Source organism: Spermophilus citellus, assembly GCF_964194105.1.
Source record: "Spermophilus citellus genome assembly, chromosome: 6".
NCBI lineage: Eukaryota > Metazoa > Chordata > Mammalia > Rodentia > Sciuridae > Spermophilus > Spermophilus citellus.
This window is the reverse complement of record NC_138187.1, coordinates 28500964-28516645: the sequence shown is the minus strand read 5'-3', so window position 1 is coordinate 28516645 and position 15682 is coordinate 28500964. Positions and strand designations below refer to the sequence as shown.

General features: G+C 48.9%; 1 protein-coding gene across 1 annotated transcript; it reads left to right on the top strand.

Annotated features, from left to right (window-relative positions):
* Positions 1 to 2605: 2605 nt before the first annotated feature.
* Positions 2606 to 5090, top strand: CCL26 (C-C motif chemokine ligand 26). Its single transcript, XM_081299784.1, has 3 exons — positions 2606 to 2702; positions 2779 to 2893; positions 4965 to 5090. The coding sequence occupies exons 1-3, from the start codon at positions 2633 to 2635 to the stop codon at positions 5053 to 5055; spliced, it is 276 nt and encodes a 91-aa protein (XP_081155910.1). The 5' UTR covers positions 2606 to 2632; the 3' UTR covers positions 5056 to 5090.
* Positions 5091 to 15682: the final 10592 nt, after the last annotated feature.

Sequence of the window (15682 nt, the reverse complement as noted above, 5' to 3'; positions counted from 1 at the left end):
ATAGAAACTTATTCTCTCATGGGTCCGGAGGCCTGAGTCTGAAGTCCAGGGCTGTCACCCCTCTGAAGGCAACAGGAAGACTCCTCCTCCACCTCTTCCTTCCTCCTGGTGGCTCCTGGCAATCCTTAGCATTCCCAGCTCATCGGTCCTGAGACTGGAGTAGATCCTTTGCTCCAGTCTCTGCTTCTGACTCCCCTGGCCTTCCCCTCTCTGTCTCTCTGTTCTAGTGGCCTGATCTTTTTTTTCCATTTCTGGATACCAGGGATTGAACCCAAGGGTACTCGACCCCTGAGCCACATCCCCAGCATTATTTTGTATTTTATTTAGAGACAGGGTCTCACTGAGTTGCTTAGCGCCTCCCTGTTGCTGAGGCTTGTTTTGAACTCATAATCCTCCTGTCTCAGCCTCCCCGCTGCTGGGATTTCAGGCGTGTGCCACCGCGCCTAGCTCTAGTGGCCTACTCTTAAGGACACTTATTGGATTTAAAGCCCACCCTAATTCTGATCTCTTAACTAGTTACATCTGCAAAGACCCTTTTTCCAAATGAGGTCCCATTCTAAGGTCCTGGGTAGATGTGCCTATGGGGAGAGGGGATTATTCAACCCAGCAGAGAGGCATTAACAATTTTTTATTCTACCCTGCAGATTACCTCTACTTCTTAACTGTATCTTCTAATGAGTAAAAGTTCCAAATTTTAATAGGGACCAGCTTGTCAACTCTTCCTCTTTATGGTTAGTGCTTAGCATCTGTTGGTGAAACATTGGTCCTTTATATACACAGCTATCTATTCTCAATGGTATGCCAGAGGTGGCCAGTAGAGGTCCCACTCCCCAGAATTCCCAGTGGAGGTGAGCTTTGTCTACTCAGGGAAGTAGCCTGTTTGATGATTCATCTTGCATTACCACCTTTTCTTCCCTGCTTGGATTTCCCCTTCCTTTACTGGTATCTTCTGGAACCACATCAAATCAAATCCCCTCCCCCCCACACATACACACACAATCACTTGCCCTGGAACCCTTGCCTCAGAAGAACCCAAACTAAAATGACAGTCTTCAAATCTGCCTCAACCCCAACCTCCTCATCTTCCAAAAGAGGAGAAAATATGCATCTTTGTGCAGAATTTGAATGCTGGGCACAGTGGCGCACGCCTGTAATCCCAGCAGTTTGGGAGATGGAGGCAGGAGGATCGAGAGTTCAAAGCCAGCCTCAGCAAAAGCGAGGCGCTAAGCAACTCAGTGAGACCTTGTCTTGAAATAAAATACAAAATAGGGCTGGGGATGTGGCTCAGTGGTCAAGTGCCCCTGAGTTCAATTCCCGGTACCCCCTCCAAAAAATAAATAAAGAGAACTTGAAAGAACCCCATCATAGTCTCAGCCATCCTGGGTTAGGATGGGTTAGGTAGTAAGATCCCTGGCACTCGAAGCAGTCAAAACAATCTGAATATCTATAAGAGAGGTGTTTGAAAAGGGTTGAACTAAAAGAAATTAGTGGTCCCATCTCTCCATGGAAAATTCTATGATTCAATATATGGTCAGTACCCCCTTTCTTTCTTTCTTTCTTGGTGTTTTGTTTTGTTTGTGTGTGTGTGTGTGTGTGTGTGTGTGTGTGTGGTACTAGGGACTGAAACCAAAGGCACTTAACCCCTAAGCCACATCCCCAGCCCTTTGTATTTTTTTTTATTTTGAGACAGGGTCTCACTAGGTTGCTTACAACCTCACTAAGGTTGGCTTTAAGCCTGTGATCCTCCTGCCTCAGCCTCCAGAATCTCTGGGATCCCGGACGTGTGCCACCGTGCCTGGCGTAAACTCAGGAGTTAAAGAGGCGTATTTTAGGGACATATTAGGGCATGGGAAACACTAGCTCTGGCCTGACAGTCCTGCTCTGCCACTCCCTCAGACTCTCCTGCACAGATGTCACCAACCTATCTAGAACATTCTTTCCCTGTTTTAGCTGGATTTGCCTAAAATACAGAACCATGGGTCACCCTGGAGGTCCAGGACAGAGCAGGGGAATATATAGTTGTAAAACCTCCAGGTGATTGGCATAATCTCTCAGTTTAGAGAGCCTCTAAGCTAGATGCGAGGTCTCAAGTGGCCCCCACCAGCTCTGGCATGGCTACGGGTCAGGCACCGTGAGGGCCTGGGCCTGGAGGCCTGGAGGCCTGGACCATGGCTCTTGGTCATCCCTGGTTGGGCTGCTTTCTGCTGACATCTGAAACCAGTTAGGCCTCACCAAGAGATAAGCGATGTTCAGAAGGCAAACAAAACCTCCCGAGAGCCAGAAATCTATCAGGAACAACCAAGTGAGCTGTCGAGTGACTTGGGTCAGTTCACTGGAATATTTCTTCATTTCCTCCACTTCCGTTTTTCAATCCAGAAAGCGTTGACTCTACCAATGTCCTCGGGCCCAAGACTCCTACTGGTGGCCAGAGCCCCTCTGCTCCTCCCAGGCAACCCTGGCCCCCCTTCCCTGGGCTGTGGGTTATGAGTCCATTGTTCAGCCAAGAAAAGCCACTTCTGTTTCCAACCACAAAATTCTCTGGAATTCTCTTCAGGGACCGCTCAACCTCCTAAAAGGGGGTCAGACAGGAGCAGTTCGGCAGACATCTGGGAAGGGCTCAGCTCCGAGGGCCATGAAGAGCTTTCCCCTGGTTCCTCCCATTCTCCTGGCCTTCCTCCTGAGCGTCCACACGTACGTCCTACGTACGTAGCTGCCCCACCCTTTCCCGGGGGGCTCCTTTCCAGAAAGGACGGTCTCAAGCTTCCCTCCTGTTTTTAGGAGACAGTGACACAGAAAAGTCATGCTGTTTCCAGTACAGCCATAAGATGATCCCCTGGAACTGGGTGCAAGCCTACCAGTTCACCCAGATCAGCTGCCCCCAGCAGGGCGTGATGTGAGTATCTCCTGCGCATGCTTTCAGGGTCCCTAGGCCGGCCACGTCACTGGATGGGGGTACCCAGCAGACCCCCTCAGCGGCAGAATGAGAACCTGGGCTCCTGGGTTGGGTCCTGCCTCTGTGACAACATGCATGACTCGGAGCTCTGTTTGGAGCCTGCTATTCACACCATGGGCCAGGCACTGCGTGACCTGCAGACCCCGCAGGCTCATGAAAGAAAAGGGGCAAAGGTATTTGCACAAAAGAGTTGATCTCAGTCATGATGAGTAAAGAAGACAGAGAGAAGATGAAGGAGCTTGTCCCAGTCCCAGGAGGACCTGACTTGGCATCTGGAAGGTTCCCTAAGGAAGGGACCCCAAGGATGAGTGGGAGGACATTCCAGAGAGGACCGAGGAGCATGGGATGAGCCAAAGGCAAGGGGGAGGATGAACTGTCAGCCTGACAAGGGGGAGAGGTAGCCAGGAAGCGGGGTCAGGGTAACAAGGGAGCTGACACAGGATCAGGGCTCCTGGCAGGATTCAGTAGGGTCATGTATGCAAGTCCTTTAGTGCCAGAACTGGACACAGCACATGGTCAAGAAATGGAAGCTGCCTCCAAGAGCAAGCCCCAAGAGGGAACCAAGGCTCCTGATCACCAGAGAATATGCAGCAGGGAGAGAAGAGGCTCCAGGGACAAACCTGAACGTCATCATTTTAGCAGAGTAGAGGGTAGAGAGGAGGACACTGAGAGCCTGCACAGAGTTGGGGGAGATCCAGGGCTCAGAAGGTCCCGGCTCTTCTCCTTCAGGTCTTGAGGGGCTTTCTGGGACTTTAAAGACATCCACACTGAACCGACAGCTGGCAAAGTCCCTGAGCTGGGGTCAAAGCAGAACTCTGTCACAAGCTGGGGGACCTCGGACAAGACAAGATCCCTCCATTCTAAAATGAAGGGGACAGGTGTTTATCAGTTATCTAGGACCACATATTAAACCACCCAATACGATGACGATGCTTTTCTTATTTCTCATGGCTTCTGAGAGTCAGGAATTCCAGAAGGCTTGGCTAGATGGTGGTGGCTCACATAACTGAAGTCGGATGGTGCTAGAGCAGGCCTGGCTGGGGGCTGGCGGCATCTCTGTGTGGCTGGTTGGGCTTCCTCACAGCATGGCAGTAGGACTTAGGAGGAGGTCCAAGCTTCCAGCATGAGAGCTTTCCCACCTTGTGTGACACAGCCTTAGCTGTCACATAGCATCACTTCCACCATTTTCTCTTAGCCAGCAGTCCCTCAGACTGGCCTAAATTCACGGGGAGGGGACACGAGCCTCCACCTGCCAATGGGAGTGATGTCAAAGAAATCTGCAGTCACACTTGCAGACTGTCACAGGGTCCTTCCTCTCTCTTGTTTTCCTATGCCTTTGGCTCCTCTGCCCTGCATGTGCCAGGGCCAGCCAGCCCGCCCTGTAGACATCACTGGTCCCTGCACACCTGCGCCAGTCTAGAGTAACCCCAACCTCTCTTCTTGCCACTTCTGAGTGCTCTCAGGGAGCTCAAAGTTGGAGACTTGGGGACCTCAACCATGACCCCCCATTTTTAATAAGCTCACAGTAAGGAATGCAGGAACCACATATAAACAGCTACAATGAGCAACTCAAGATGATGCAGATGAGAATTAAGTGGAGTGGTGGTGTGGGTCCATTTCCCAGGTGAGGAAAATATTCTCCCACTGATCTTGGTGTCAGCTGGATGAGCTATAAATATACTAAAAGCCATCAAGTTGTGACTCACTTTCATTGGATGAGTGAAATAGCGTGTGAATTGTGTCTCGGGAAGGCTGTTGTAAATGGCAGGTGCAAGACACAGGTTGCAGATTAGACCTGTGGGCAGGTGCTTCCTGGGGAGGGGGGGCCTCTGAGCCTGGCATCCTATGGGAACAGAGAGGAAGAAGAGCAGGGAGAAGAGGGGGTAGGGACAGAGTGTGGCAGGCCTGTGGGAGGGTGGCAAGGCTAGCCAGGGAGCTGCCCCGCCCTCTCACCCTCTCCCAAGGGAAGCCAAGGGCTCCCCAGTCACTTACTTCTGTCTTTATTTCACAGATTCACCACCAAACTAGGTGAGAGAGTCTGCGTCCAACCGAAGGAAAAATGGGTGCAGAGATACATTTCTCTGTTGGAAGCTCAGAAATAATCGTGACTCTGCTGAGTTTCCAGTCCAGGGACGCCTGGACCCTGCTCTTGGCCCTGTTCCCCTTGGTGGAGCTGGGGCAATCTCTGCAGAGGGCCTCCTGGCAGGGAGGGAAGCATGATTTCCACCAGAGTTTTTCTTCTTTTTTTTAAATAAAGGTTTTTCATGAAGATTTGACTTGTTGTTAATAAAATTATTAATGGATTAGAACTTGATTATTTCCCCCTAGGAAAGGAAACCAAGTCAGTATGTGTTAACCAGTTGCCTGGCTGGTCCCTAACCCCTGAATTGACCCTGTTATTGAATTTTACAGTTGTTTTTGTTGTTGTTATTATTGTTGTTGTTGCATAATTGCAAAAAAGACAAATATATATACATTTTGTCAAAAGGCTTGGCATATGTTCTAACATTGTTGAGAAACATAAATTAGGTTATTTGGAAAAGTAAACCCTGCCTAACATTTCACAATCCATTCGTGCTGGGTACCCGTTGCCTCACCGTACGGGAAATGTTTTTAGAAAACAAGAACTGTCAGGTGCTGTGGTGCATGCCTGTAATCTCAGCAGCTCAGGAGGTTGAGGCAGGAGGACTGCAGGTTTGAGGCCAGCCTCAGCAATTTAGTGAGGCCCTAAGCAACTTAATAAGACCCTATCACAAAATTTTAAAAAAATAAATAAAATAAAGAGGGCTGGGCATGTAGCTCAGTGGTAAAGCACCCCTGGGTTGAATCCCCAGTACCCAAAACACAAACAAACAAAAAATCCCAGAAAGAAAAAGAGAAAACCAAATACTAATCAATGAACATGAATAGGTTCTACCTACTAACCCTAGGAGGTCAATGTCTTAACTAGCCCAAGTAAATTCTTTTTAAGAAATAATTATAGATTCACAGGGGTTGCAGCCTATGGAGAGGGATGGGCACGGTGGCGCCCACCTGGGGGAGGGGTGGAGCTGAGACAGGAAGATCACAAGCTGGAGACAGACCTGGGCAACTTAGACCCTCTCTCGAATAAATCAATAGGACTGGGGATGTGGCCCAGTGATAGAGTGCTTGCCTAGCATGTGTGAGGCCCTGGGTTCCATCTCCAACAACACAAAGATAATTATAATAACGTGGGGAGGTCAGATGCATCCTTTCTCAGTCTCCCCCCATGGTTACATCTTACATAATTATAATACAGTGTCAAACCTGGGAGATTCACATTGGTAAAAAGTGCGTGCATGGCTCTATCATTCTGCCATTGGATCACATGTGGATGTGAGTAATCACTAGAATCAAGATACAGAAGGGGGCTGGGGCTGGGGCTCAGTGGTAGAGTGCTCGCCTAGCATGTGCGAGGCCCTGGATTCAATCCATAGCACCACATAAAAAAATAAGATAAAGGTATTATGTCCATCTACAACTAAAAAAACATTTTTAAAAACTTAAAAAAAAGATACAGAAGGAGCCCACCAGAGGTCTCCCTGCTGTTACACCCCTTCTTGCTTTGTTTTTGTCCGTTGGCAATGCAGCAGACGGAACCCAGGGCCGTAATGCAGGCCAGGCAAGCACTCTGCCTCTGAGCCACCCCAGCCCCTGCTGCCCTTGGCCGTCACTCCTTCCCTTCTCCCCCAGCTTGCAGCACCCACTACTCCACTTTGCTTTTGAGTGTGAACTTTTTCAATTCCACATATAAGTGCCATCATGAAGGATTTGCTTCTGCTTGGCTCATTTCACTTAGCATAATGTCCCTCAGGACATTTACGATGTCACAAATGGCAGGATTTCCTTCTTTCTTAAGGCTGTCTAATGTCCCATTATATACACACACACGTAGGTACATGGATATATTCCAATATATATATAAACATATTCAAGGGGCTGGGCATAGAGCTCAGTTGGTAGAGTGCTTGCCTCGCATGCACAAGGCCTTGGGTTCAATCCCCAGCACCACCAAAAAAATATATATATATACATATATATATATATATTTTCACCCATACACACCCTTGTATAATGGGGCAATTTCTTCCAGGTCCCCTTACAGACTAGAAATCTGTAGATGCTCAATGCCCTGTATAAAATGGTGTAATAGGTGCATGTAGCCCAAGCCCACCCTCTAGTACACTTTGAATATGTCTATATTACTTACAATACCCAGTATAACATAAATGCTGTCAACAGGTGTTCTATACTATTTAGTTTGTACTCGCTCAGTATAGATGTCTTTTTTTGGGAATATTTTGGATCCACTGGGGGTTGACCCTATGGAGGCAGAAACACAGACACAGAGACCTATTACTTATATATGACACGTCGTCTACCTCTATGTATGTATTTATATACACACCCATACACATGTATTATGTGTACAAAAACAGCATGGTATTATCATGAAAACAGTCATACAGGCCAACAGAATAATGCTGCAGTTAACATGGAGCGCAGATGTGTCTCTGAAATCTTGGTATTTCCTTGGGGTTTATACACAGAAGTGGAATTGCTGGGTAGACCAGGAGTTCCGGTTTCCTGTTTTGGAGAACCATTCATACTATTTTCTATAATGTCTGTGCTAATTGGCTCCCCAGCTGAGGTGTGCAAGACTTCCCTGTTATCCACATCTCACTGAAGTTTGCCATCATTTGTCTTTTTGATAACGTCCATGCTCACAGAGGTGAGGTGCTATCTCATGGCAGCTGGATTTACATTTCCCTGATGATTAGTTGTCGAACATGTTTTCATATATTATTTGCCATTTGTGTGTCTTTTTTGGGAGAAGGGTCTCTTGAGGTCCTTTGCTGATTTTTAAATTAGATTCCTTGTTTCCTCGCTGTTGATGTTTCTTATATATTTTAGATATTGACCCTTCTCTGAGGACTCTTTTCTGACATTTGATAATCTGTTTTTTCTCTCCATTGAGATTGTTTACTTTGCTGTGCAGAAACTTTTCAGTTTGACAGAACTGCTTTTGCTTTCTTCTAAGAATCTTATGGGTTCAGGTCTTGCTTTTAAGTCTTTACTCCATTTTGAATTAATTTTTGCAAGTAGTATAAAGCAAGGTTCCAATTTCATTCTGCTGTGTGTATATCAGGTTCCCCCCCAATTTTTTTTTTGTACTAGGGATTGAATCGAGGGGCATATAACCTCTGAACCCCACCCCCAGCTTTTATTTAGAGACAGGGTCTCTCTGAGTTGCTGGGGTGGCTTTGAACTTGTGATCCTCCTGCCTCAGCCTTCCAAGCCTCTGGGATTACAGACATGTGCCACTGCACCCGGCAGGGCCAGTAAATATTTGTGGGGTATACTGCCAAAGACAAATATTGACAGCTGCTTTTTGCCCAAGTTCAACTCTGAATCAGAGTGGTGTCCATGGGGCCCAGGGCAAGGCATCCCAGACACAACTCAAGACCAAACTCCTGAGTTGGATCCACCCACTAAGGACTGCAGTTCCACCTCTTGCCAGCAGAGGGCAACAGTCTCTGTCCATCTTCCAAAGATTCCTGTGAGAGCTCCCTGACATCTGGCCAATTCCCAGAAAAGTCCAGACAAATGAGTCTTCACTGAGGAAAGATCTGAGATTGGGATTCGTGGGCAATCACTGCAGGAAGACGGCGGGGGAGAGACGTGAAGAAAGGAAGAGGTCGACCTTCAGCCAGCACAGGTCAAATGCTGGGGAGGGGAGCCATGGAAGGCAGGGCCATGAGGACATCCCACGAGAGAATGGACTGGTCGAAGCTTGACTGGAGACACCCTGACCTTGAGACTCAGTCTCTTCACTTGTCAAACAAGGAGGCCAGAATACAAGATTTCAGAGTTCCTGAGTTCCAGAGTTGGAGCTCCTGAATTCCTTCCTTATACAAAAGCATGCTCAATGAAAATCTAGTGGAGAGATGGGCATGTGCAGATACAGCCCTGCAAGAGTCCACAAGGGAGGCCAGGTCTGGGCCAGGTCCCTCTCCAGGGCTTAGGCACTTTTGGGGGGGCGAGGGTGGGGGCAGGGATTGAGCTCAGGGGCACCCAACCACTGAGCCCCATCCCCAGCCCTATTTTGTATTTTATTTAGAGTCAGGGTCTCATTGAGTTGCTTAGTGCCTCGCTTTTGCCAAGGCTGGCTTTGAACTTATGATCCTCCTGGCTCAGCCTCCTGAGCCGCTGGAATTACAGGCGTGGGCCACTGTACCCCATTCACTTTGATTGTATTCTAAAATCCTCTGCTTCTGTCACCCCTAGGAATCACCTACCACACCCCTAATATCATGCCTGGGCCAAAGCCTGACACATAGTAAATTCTTACTACCAATGTACAGGACAAAGAAGGGAAGGAATTCAAAAACAGAATTCAACATCCCTGGCCCTGTGTGGGCACAGGGCAGAGACGGTGGCACCTTGGAATTGCTGGGACACTTGTCCTAAATAAACCTGCTCCTGCTCTTCAGGAGCTTCAGTGAAGCCCCTCTAACCCCCCTGCCCACCTTCTGATGTATCCTAAGGGAAGGTAAAAGTCGGGGATTCCAGGTGAGGTAGGTCCCCGGCAGATGGGTTCTGGCCTCTGTAGACAGGTAGGCGCCTGGAGCAAAAGCAGAAAAATTGCAGAGGAGATGTGAGAGCCCAGGATTAGCGAAGATGGGTTGGTGTCCTAGAAGCCAGTCATGGTGTGTCTCTTCTATCTCCCTCTCCCTTGGCAATGACCTTGTCTCCTCCATTAGAGAGCCACTGGTTCAGCTGGAGCTGGGACTCCGAGGGTCCATTAAGACTCCCCTGGGGCGGACAGGCATCCACAGAGTGCATTAGAGCGAGACAGACTGGCGGGGAGGTGGGGGCCGGCTTGGCAGCCGCCGCCCCCAAAAACCAGCATCTCAGCCTCATTCCTTCCCAAACAGCAACCCCAGCAAATCCCAGGAGCCTGATTAAGGGTGTCTCTGCACCAAGCAGGTCACCGCCCTGTCTCGAGCCTGCAATTCCCATGCAATGGCTGCTCTTCCCTGAACGTGCAGTCTGCTCATACCGACCCCTTCTGCACGTGGAACCCGTGTGCTCACAAGCGAGGGGAGCCTGGCTGGGATCCACCGCTTATCGGCCCTGTGATCCCAGATGAGTTCCTGAACCTGAACCCTCCATTAACCTTGTCACCAGCAAAATGGAGCTGGTCATGACACCAAGCTCATCAGGTTGCCGCAGATTACAGAGATAAGGCATCAAAGGCTCATAAAGCTTGAGCCGGATCAATAGTAAGTGGCTAAGGGAAGTCCACGGGTAGCAGCTGCTGCCTGCCTTGCTATTTTCTTTGTTAGGATGACATGAGTTGCACAAGATGATATCTAGGGTCCACTCAGATGCTAATATTCCAATCATTCATTAAATAAATAGTTATTTACCACATTTTAAAAAAATGCGAAACCCTCTTCTGGATGTTAAGGCTACCGAAATGACTTAAAAAGAGAAAAATCCCTGTCCTCGTGGGGAAGAGAAGTGATGAGCAGGAAATGTAATAAATAAGGACACTATAAGGGGCCGGGAGTGTGGCTAGCCTAGCATTTGCCTAGGCTAGCAGGTATGAGGTTTGGGGTTTGGCCTCAGCCCCACAATGAATAAATTAATAACTACATCATAGGTCAGAGGCGTCGAGGGAAGGCGGTCCAGCCATGGTAGGGGGTGGTTTGCAGTTTGAATGGGTGGTCAGGAAAGGCTTCCTTGAAAAGGTAACATTTGAATGGAGGCTGAAAGGAGGCAAGGCCCTGAATCCTGCAGGTGTCTAAGGGAAGAATGTTCCAGACAAAAGCAGCAGCCAGTGCAAATGGACTGGGGTAAGATGTTGGCTTTTACTAAAAGAGAACTGGGGAGTTTCTAGGGGTGAGCAGGACAGGACAGAGGTGGAAGGATCAAAGGATTGCAAGTCCCAGTGGACCTGAGTCAGCGTCCTGGAGGAAGAAGGTGGGAAACTAAGAGGCCGAAGCCTCTTAACAGTGAGAGGGAAAAATGAAGTTGAACAACCGGTAACCATGAGGTCAAGGTATGAACTTGAGAATGGGCGGCTGAGATCAGGTGGAGGACCAGAAACAGAGGAGGTGGGCTTGGGAGTGTCACCTGTGTGCACCTGGAAATCCCCTGGAACCCAGACCAGAGTAATGCTGGGGAGATGGCCGGAGCCAGCCGAGAAGGGCATCTATGTCTTCAAACATGGTTTTTATCATCAGATGTGGCAAGACCGACAGATTGGGACACAACTGCCATTGCACGATAAATTGTCACACTCAAGCCCTTGAAAGCAGGGGTTTGTCCTGTCGTGGGCCTTCCACGGAGCAGCACAAGGGGAGGGGGCCAGGCAAGAGTCCTCATGGTGGATTTCACAGGAGGGGCAGGTGAGCGGGTAAGTAGGCCTGTGGATTTCCGTGGGCTCTGGGACAGGGGAGCTGTGCTTAGTGGCCCAGCTGATGGGCAGGTGGGGGTGGTCCCGCATGAGAGCCTGATTGGGGGCCTGGGCTCTGGATTGGTTGGTTGGTCTGCAGGTGAAAAGCACGCTCAGCAGGTAGGGATTAGCCAACCCTAGGAAGGATAGACCTTCCAGGACCCCAAGGTCCCAAGAGGACAGAACAGGAAACAAAGAGTACAGGTTCATACAGTCAGGAAGTGAGGGGGGCGGCTGGGGCCCGTGACTGGCACCAGCAACAGGAATGTTGGGCTGTGTGGTGAGGATGTGAGCGTGAAGGCCGAGCAGTGGGAGGGGCCAGGACACCTACCCCGCCTCATCAGGGTTGGGCAGCTGGGCCAGGGACCACCTTTTTTTTTTTTTTTTTTTGGTACCAGGGATTGAACTCAGGGCCTTCTGCCAACAACCCCAGCCCTTTTATTTTTTATTTTGAGACAGGGTCTCACTAAATTGCCAAGGCTGGCCTCAAGCTTGCATTTCTCCTGCTTTGGCCTCCAGAGTCACTGGGATTCTGGGTGTGTGCCATTGTGCCTGGCTCGGATCTCACTCTTGATTTCTGCTGGGGAGTGTGGATTTGTTCCTCCTGGGCTGGCTGTTCTTTAGCTTCTCTGGATGAAGTCAGATCAAGAGAATCAGATTTCCATTTAGGCAGCAGGACTTTCTGTATACATCATAACTTTTTCTTTTTTTCTTGGTATTGGGGATTGAACTCAGGGGCACTTGACCACTGAGCCACCTCCCCAGCCCTATTTTATATTTTACTTAGAGACAGGGTCTCACTGAGTTGCTTAGCACCTTTCTGTTGCTGAGGCTGGCTTTGAACTCGTGATCCTCCTGCCTCAGCCTCCAGATCCACTGGGATTACAGGTGTGCGCCACCACACCCGGCTACATCAGAACTTTGATAAAAATTAAAAAGTGGTGGGGGAAGGCAATACCATGGTTTGAATGTGTCTTCCAAAAATTTATGTGTTGGAAATTTAATCCCAAATTCATGTTGATGGTGTTTGCAGGTTGGGCCTTTAGCAGGGAATTAGGGTTAGGTGAGGTCATGAGGGCGGGGCCTCCAAAATGGGATTAGTAACTTTATAAGAAGAGAAGGGGACCTGCGCACAGCTGCTCTCTCACCATGTGATGGCCTCTGTAGCAGGAAGGCCATCACCAGGTACCCACACCTTGATCTAGACTTCCCAGCCCTCAGAATTGTGGGAAATAAACTTCTTTGCTTTATCAGTTACCCAATCTGTGGTATTCTGTTATAGCGGCAGAAACTGCAGTAAGATCAATGGTTACAACATTACATCATTACAGTTGATTGGGATAGGAATTAATTCAATTCCCATCTCACGGATAAGGATGTTGAGGGTCAGAGATGTTAAGTGCCTAATACACAGTTAGCAAGTGGTTCTGGCACTGGGCCCCAGGGTTGAACCATTTCTAGGTCCATGCTTTCTCCCATGTACAGCCTCACCGAGGAAGTCGTGGCAGGACGCCCGGTGCACTTAGAACTGGGAAAGTTCCGGACCCAACATCTTCCTTCTCAGATACCAATGCTGCAAATTCCTTTAAGAGAGGGCAGGGACCTTCCATTCATTCCACAGGCATCCAGAAAGCCAAGAGCTCTCATCTGCCCTCCACTGGCTACTTTTATTGATTTCTCTTTCATGTGTTGAGAATCTGCATTTCTGGCCAGGCACAGTGTTTTGTAATCCCAGGGATTCCGGAGGAGGCCAAGGCAGAAGGATTGCAAGTGTGAGGCCAGACTCAGCAATTTAGCAAGACTCTGTCTCAAAATTTAAAAAAAAAAAAAAAAAATAGGACTGGGGATTTAAAAGAAAAAAAGCACTACTAAAAGGAAAACAAAAAACAAAAAAGAATCTGCATTTCTGCTAGTGCTCACCCGTAGTCCCAGCTACTGAGGAGGCTAAGGCCGGAGGATTGTCTGAGTCCAAGAATTCAAGGTCAGGGTTTGGGGATTTAGCTCTGTAGGGGGCACCCCCTCCTCCACAAAAAAATCTTAACTGGGCTTCTCCAGAAATCTTCATCATGGCTGATTTTAGGACTGTCAGCAAAAGAGTCTCTACAAAAGAGTCCAATGTAGATAAACTTCCTATTTTTGTGTCACCCTATCTTGCTTGGCTACAGGCCGGGAAGAAATCAGCACTCTTGGTGCTGGACACCCCCTGACTAGTTTTTCCCAAACATTTATCCAGTGTGTAGTTTGTAGAAATGTGTAAACAAGGCCTCTGGCCTTGAGCTGGGCTTCACAGTGTTGTCTACATTTCTAAGATAAGAGAAGTCACCAACTGGGCTCCATGGTAACAGCTGGCAGGGGGAGGAAGGAAAGGGGAGAAGAAGCTCTCCCCTTCTCAGATGTTGTCCTTGAAGGGTTAACTTGCCCAGAACAGTGAAAGAAATAGCTGCTTTTATGTTGAACTTCTGCAGACTGTGAACTTCTGAGCCCCTCCCCTTACATGCTAGGTATAAAATTCTGAAACTCCCTGCAATCAGGGTTCAAGGGATTGATTGATTACCGCAAAAGCTGTGCCCTCTGAACCTGGCTGCAGCCAAATAAAACTGTTTCCTGCTATCTTGGGTGCCTTGCCTCGTCGTCTGTCCCTATAACAGCTCAGTGGCAGAGTGCTTGCCTAGCATGCGCATAACCTGACAACAGCATGCCCTCCCCCCTCGCTGTCCTGCCAGGCTGACCTGGGCTGACCAGGTGGGTGCTGTCTGCCCGCCCCCATACACCCTGTTGTTGTCTTTTCCCCCTTTAAAATTTTTAATGGACAGGTAAGGGTATAGAATAGTCATCAAGTCACACAAAATAACTTTTTGTTAATGTGTGTTAGAAAGAACTCACATCTATGCACAGACAGATCCAAATTGTATGGTGTCCTCAGTCTTTGTCCCGACCCATGCTCCCTAAATTTTAAATCATCACCAAGTGAGTAACAGATGGATCCACCTGACAGTGTCTGCCACAGCCCTACTCTGTGGTTCCTGCTTGTGTGCTATTTTGGTCACCACTGCTGGGTGACAAACTACCCCCAAGCTGAGCGCCTAAAACAATCAGCATTTGCCGGTTCACGGTTCACGCTGTGGATCAGGCATCCAGCAGTGGCTAAGCCGATGTTTCTCTCTTAGGGCGTCTTGTGGGTTTCCTTCCGAGCACCCACAGGAACATCGACCTGAAAGCTCGAACGTGGCCTCAGGAGCCCATCAAGGATGCCATCTCAACAATCCAAGGAACTTAATGGCTTTATCTTCCATTCCAGAACTGGGCAGCACTTCATTCAATAAAATACAACAAATGTTCCAATCGAAACTGGGCCATACAATGGCAGCTGCCCTGGAGATACTCAAGCTGTCTTTCAAGTCAGGGGTGGAGCCTTAGGACCTGACCTGAATGACCTTGAGAGTCCAGAAGACCCAAGAGTCTCTGAGGAGCTTGACCCGAAGTAGAACAGAGGCCTGAGGACCTAGATTAGACGTGAGGGGCACTTCCAAAAGTTGCAGGATGGGGTCAGGCTGAGGCAGGAGGAACGCAAGTTCAAAACCAGCCTCAGCAATTTAGCTAGACCCTAAACAACTTAGAAAGACCCTGTCTCAAAATAAAAAATAAAGAGGGCTGGGGACGCTCAGTGGTAAAGTGCCCCTGCGTTCAGTCCTGGGTACGGGAAAAAAAAAGTTCCAGGATGGAGCAGAATAACAGAGAGGCCGGAGACTCCCTCATCCCCAAGTTCCACCAGGCCTGGCAAACTGGGTGCAGGCTGTCCCACCAGGATTCCAGGTTTCCACCAGAGCCCTCTCTCTGCCCTCGCCTGGCTTCTGTCCCTTCCCTACCGGCCAGTCTGGTGGACAGATGGAGCTGCCTCCTGCCTCCTTATCAGTATTCCTTCAACAACGCTGTTTAGCAAAACCCAGCCCTAGAATTGGCTTCTGTGCACGTGTGGCAGCCCTTGCCATCCAGGCAGAGGAGGCTGGACGGAGAGGGTCCAAGTCAGCAGACACAGACTCCCAAAGCCATCGGGTCATTTTAAAGTTACTTTCTCGCAAGGTGTGGACAGGGAGACAGAAGCTAGAAAAATAACTGATGGTTGACAGGTTGCCTTTTTCAGTGTGAGGACGAAGGCCAAGGGCACATCATTACCACGCCACTGAAACTGGCCGACAGACACTCTGTCGTCTGACTTCTTCAAAGGTCAGTTGAGTGTCTTATCT

Bases quoted from the DNA above. Each gene is read 5' to 3' on its own strand.
- CCL26 (XM_081299784.1), top strand. From the start codon at position 2,633: ATGAAGAGCTTTCCCCTGGTTCCTCCCATTCTCCTGGCCTTCCTCCTG. The intron at 2,703-2,778 runs GTACGTAGCTGC...TCCTGTTTTTAG, and splicing joins CGTCCACACGTACGTCCTAC to GAGACAGTGACACAGAAAAG. The intron at 2,894-4,964 runs GTGAGTATCTCC...TTTATTTCACAG, and splicing joins TGCCCCCAGCAGGGCGTGAT to ATTCACCACCAAACTAGGTG.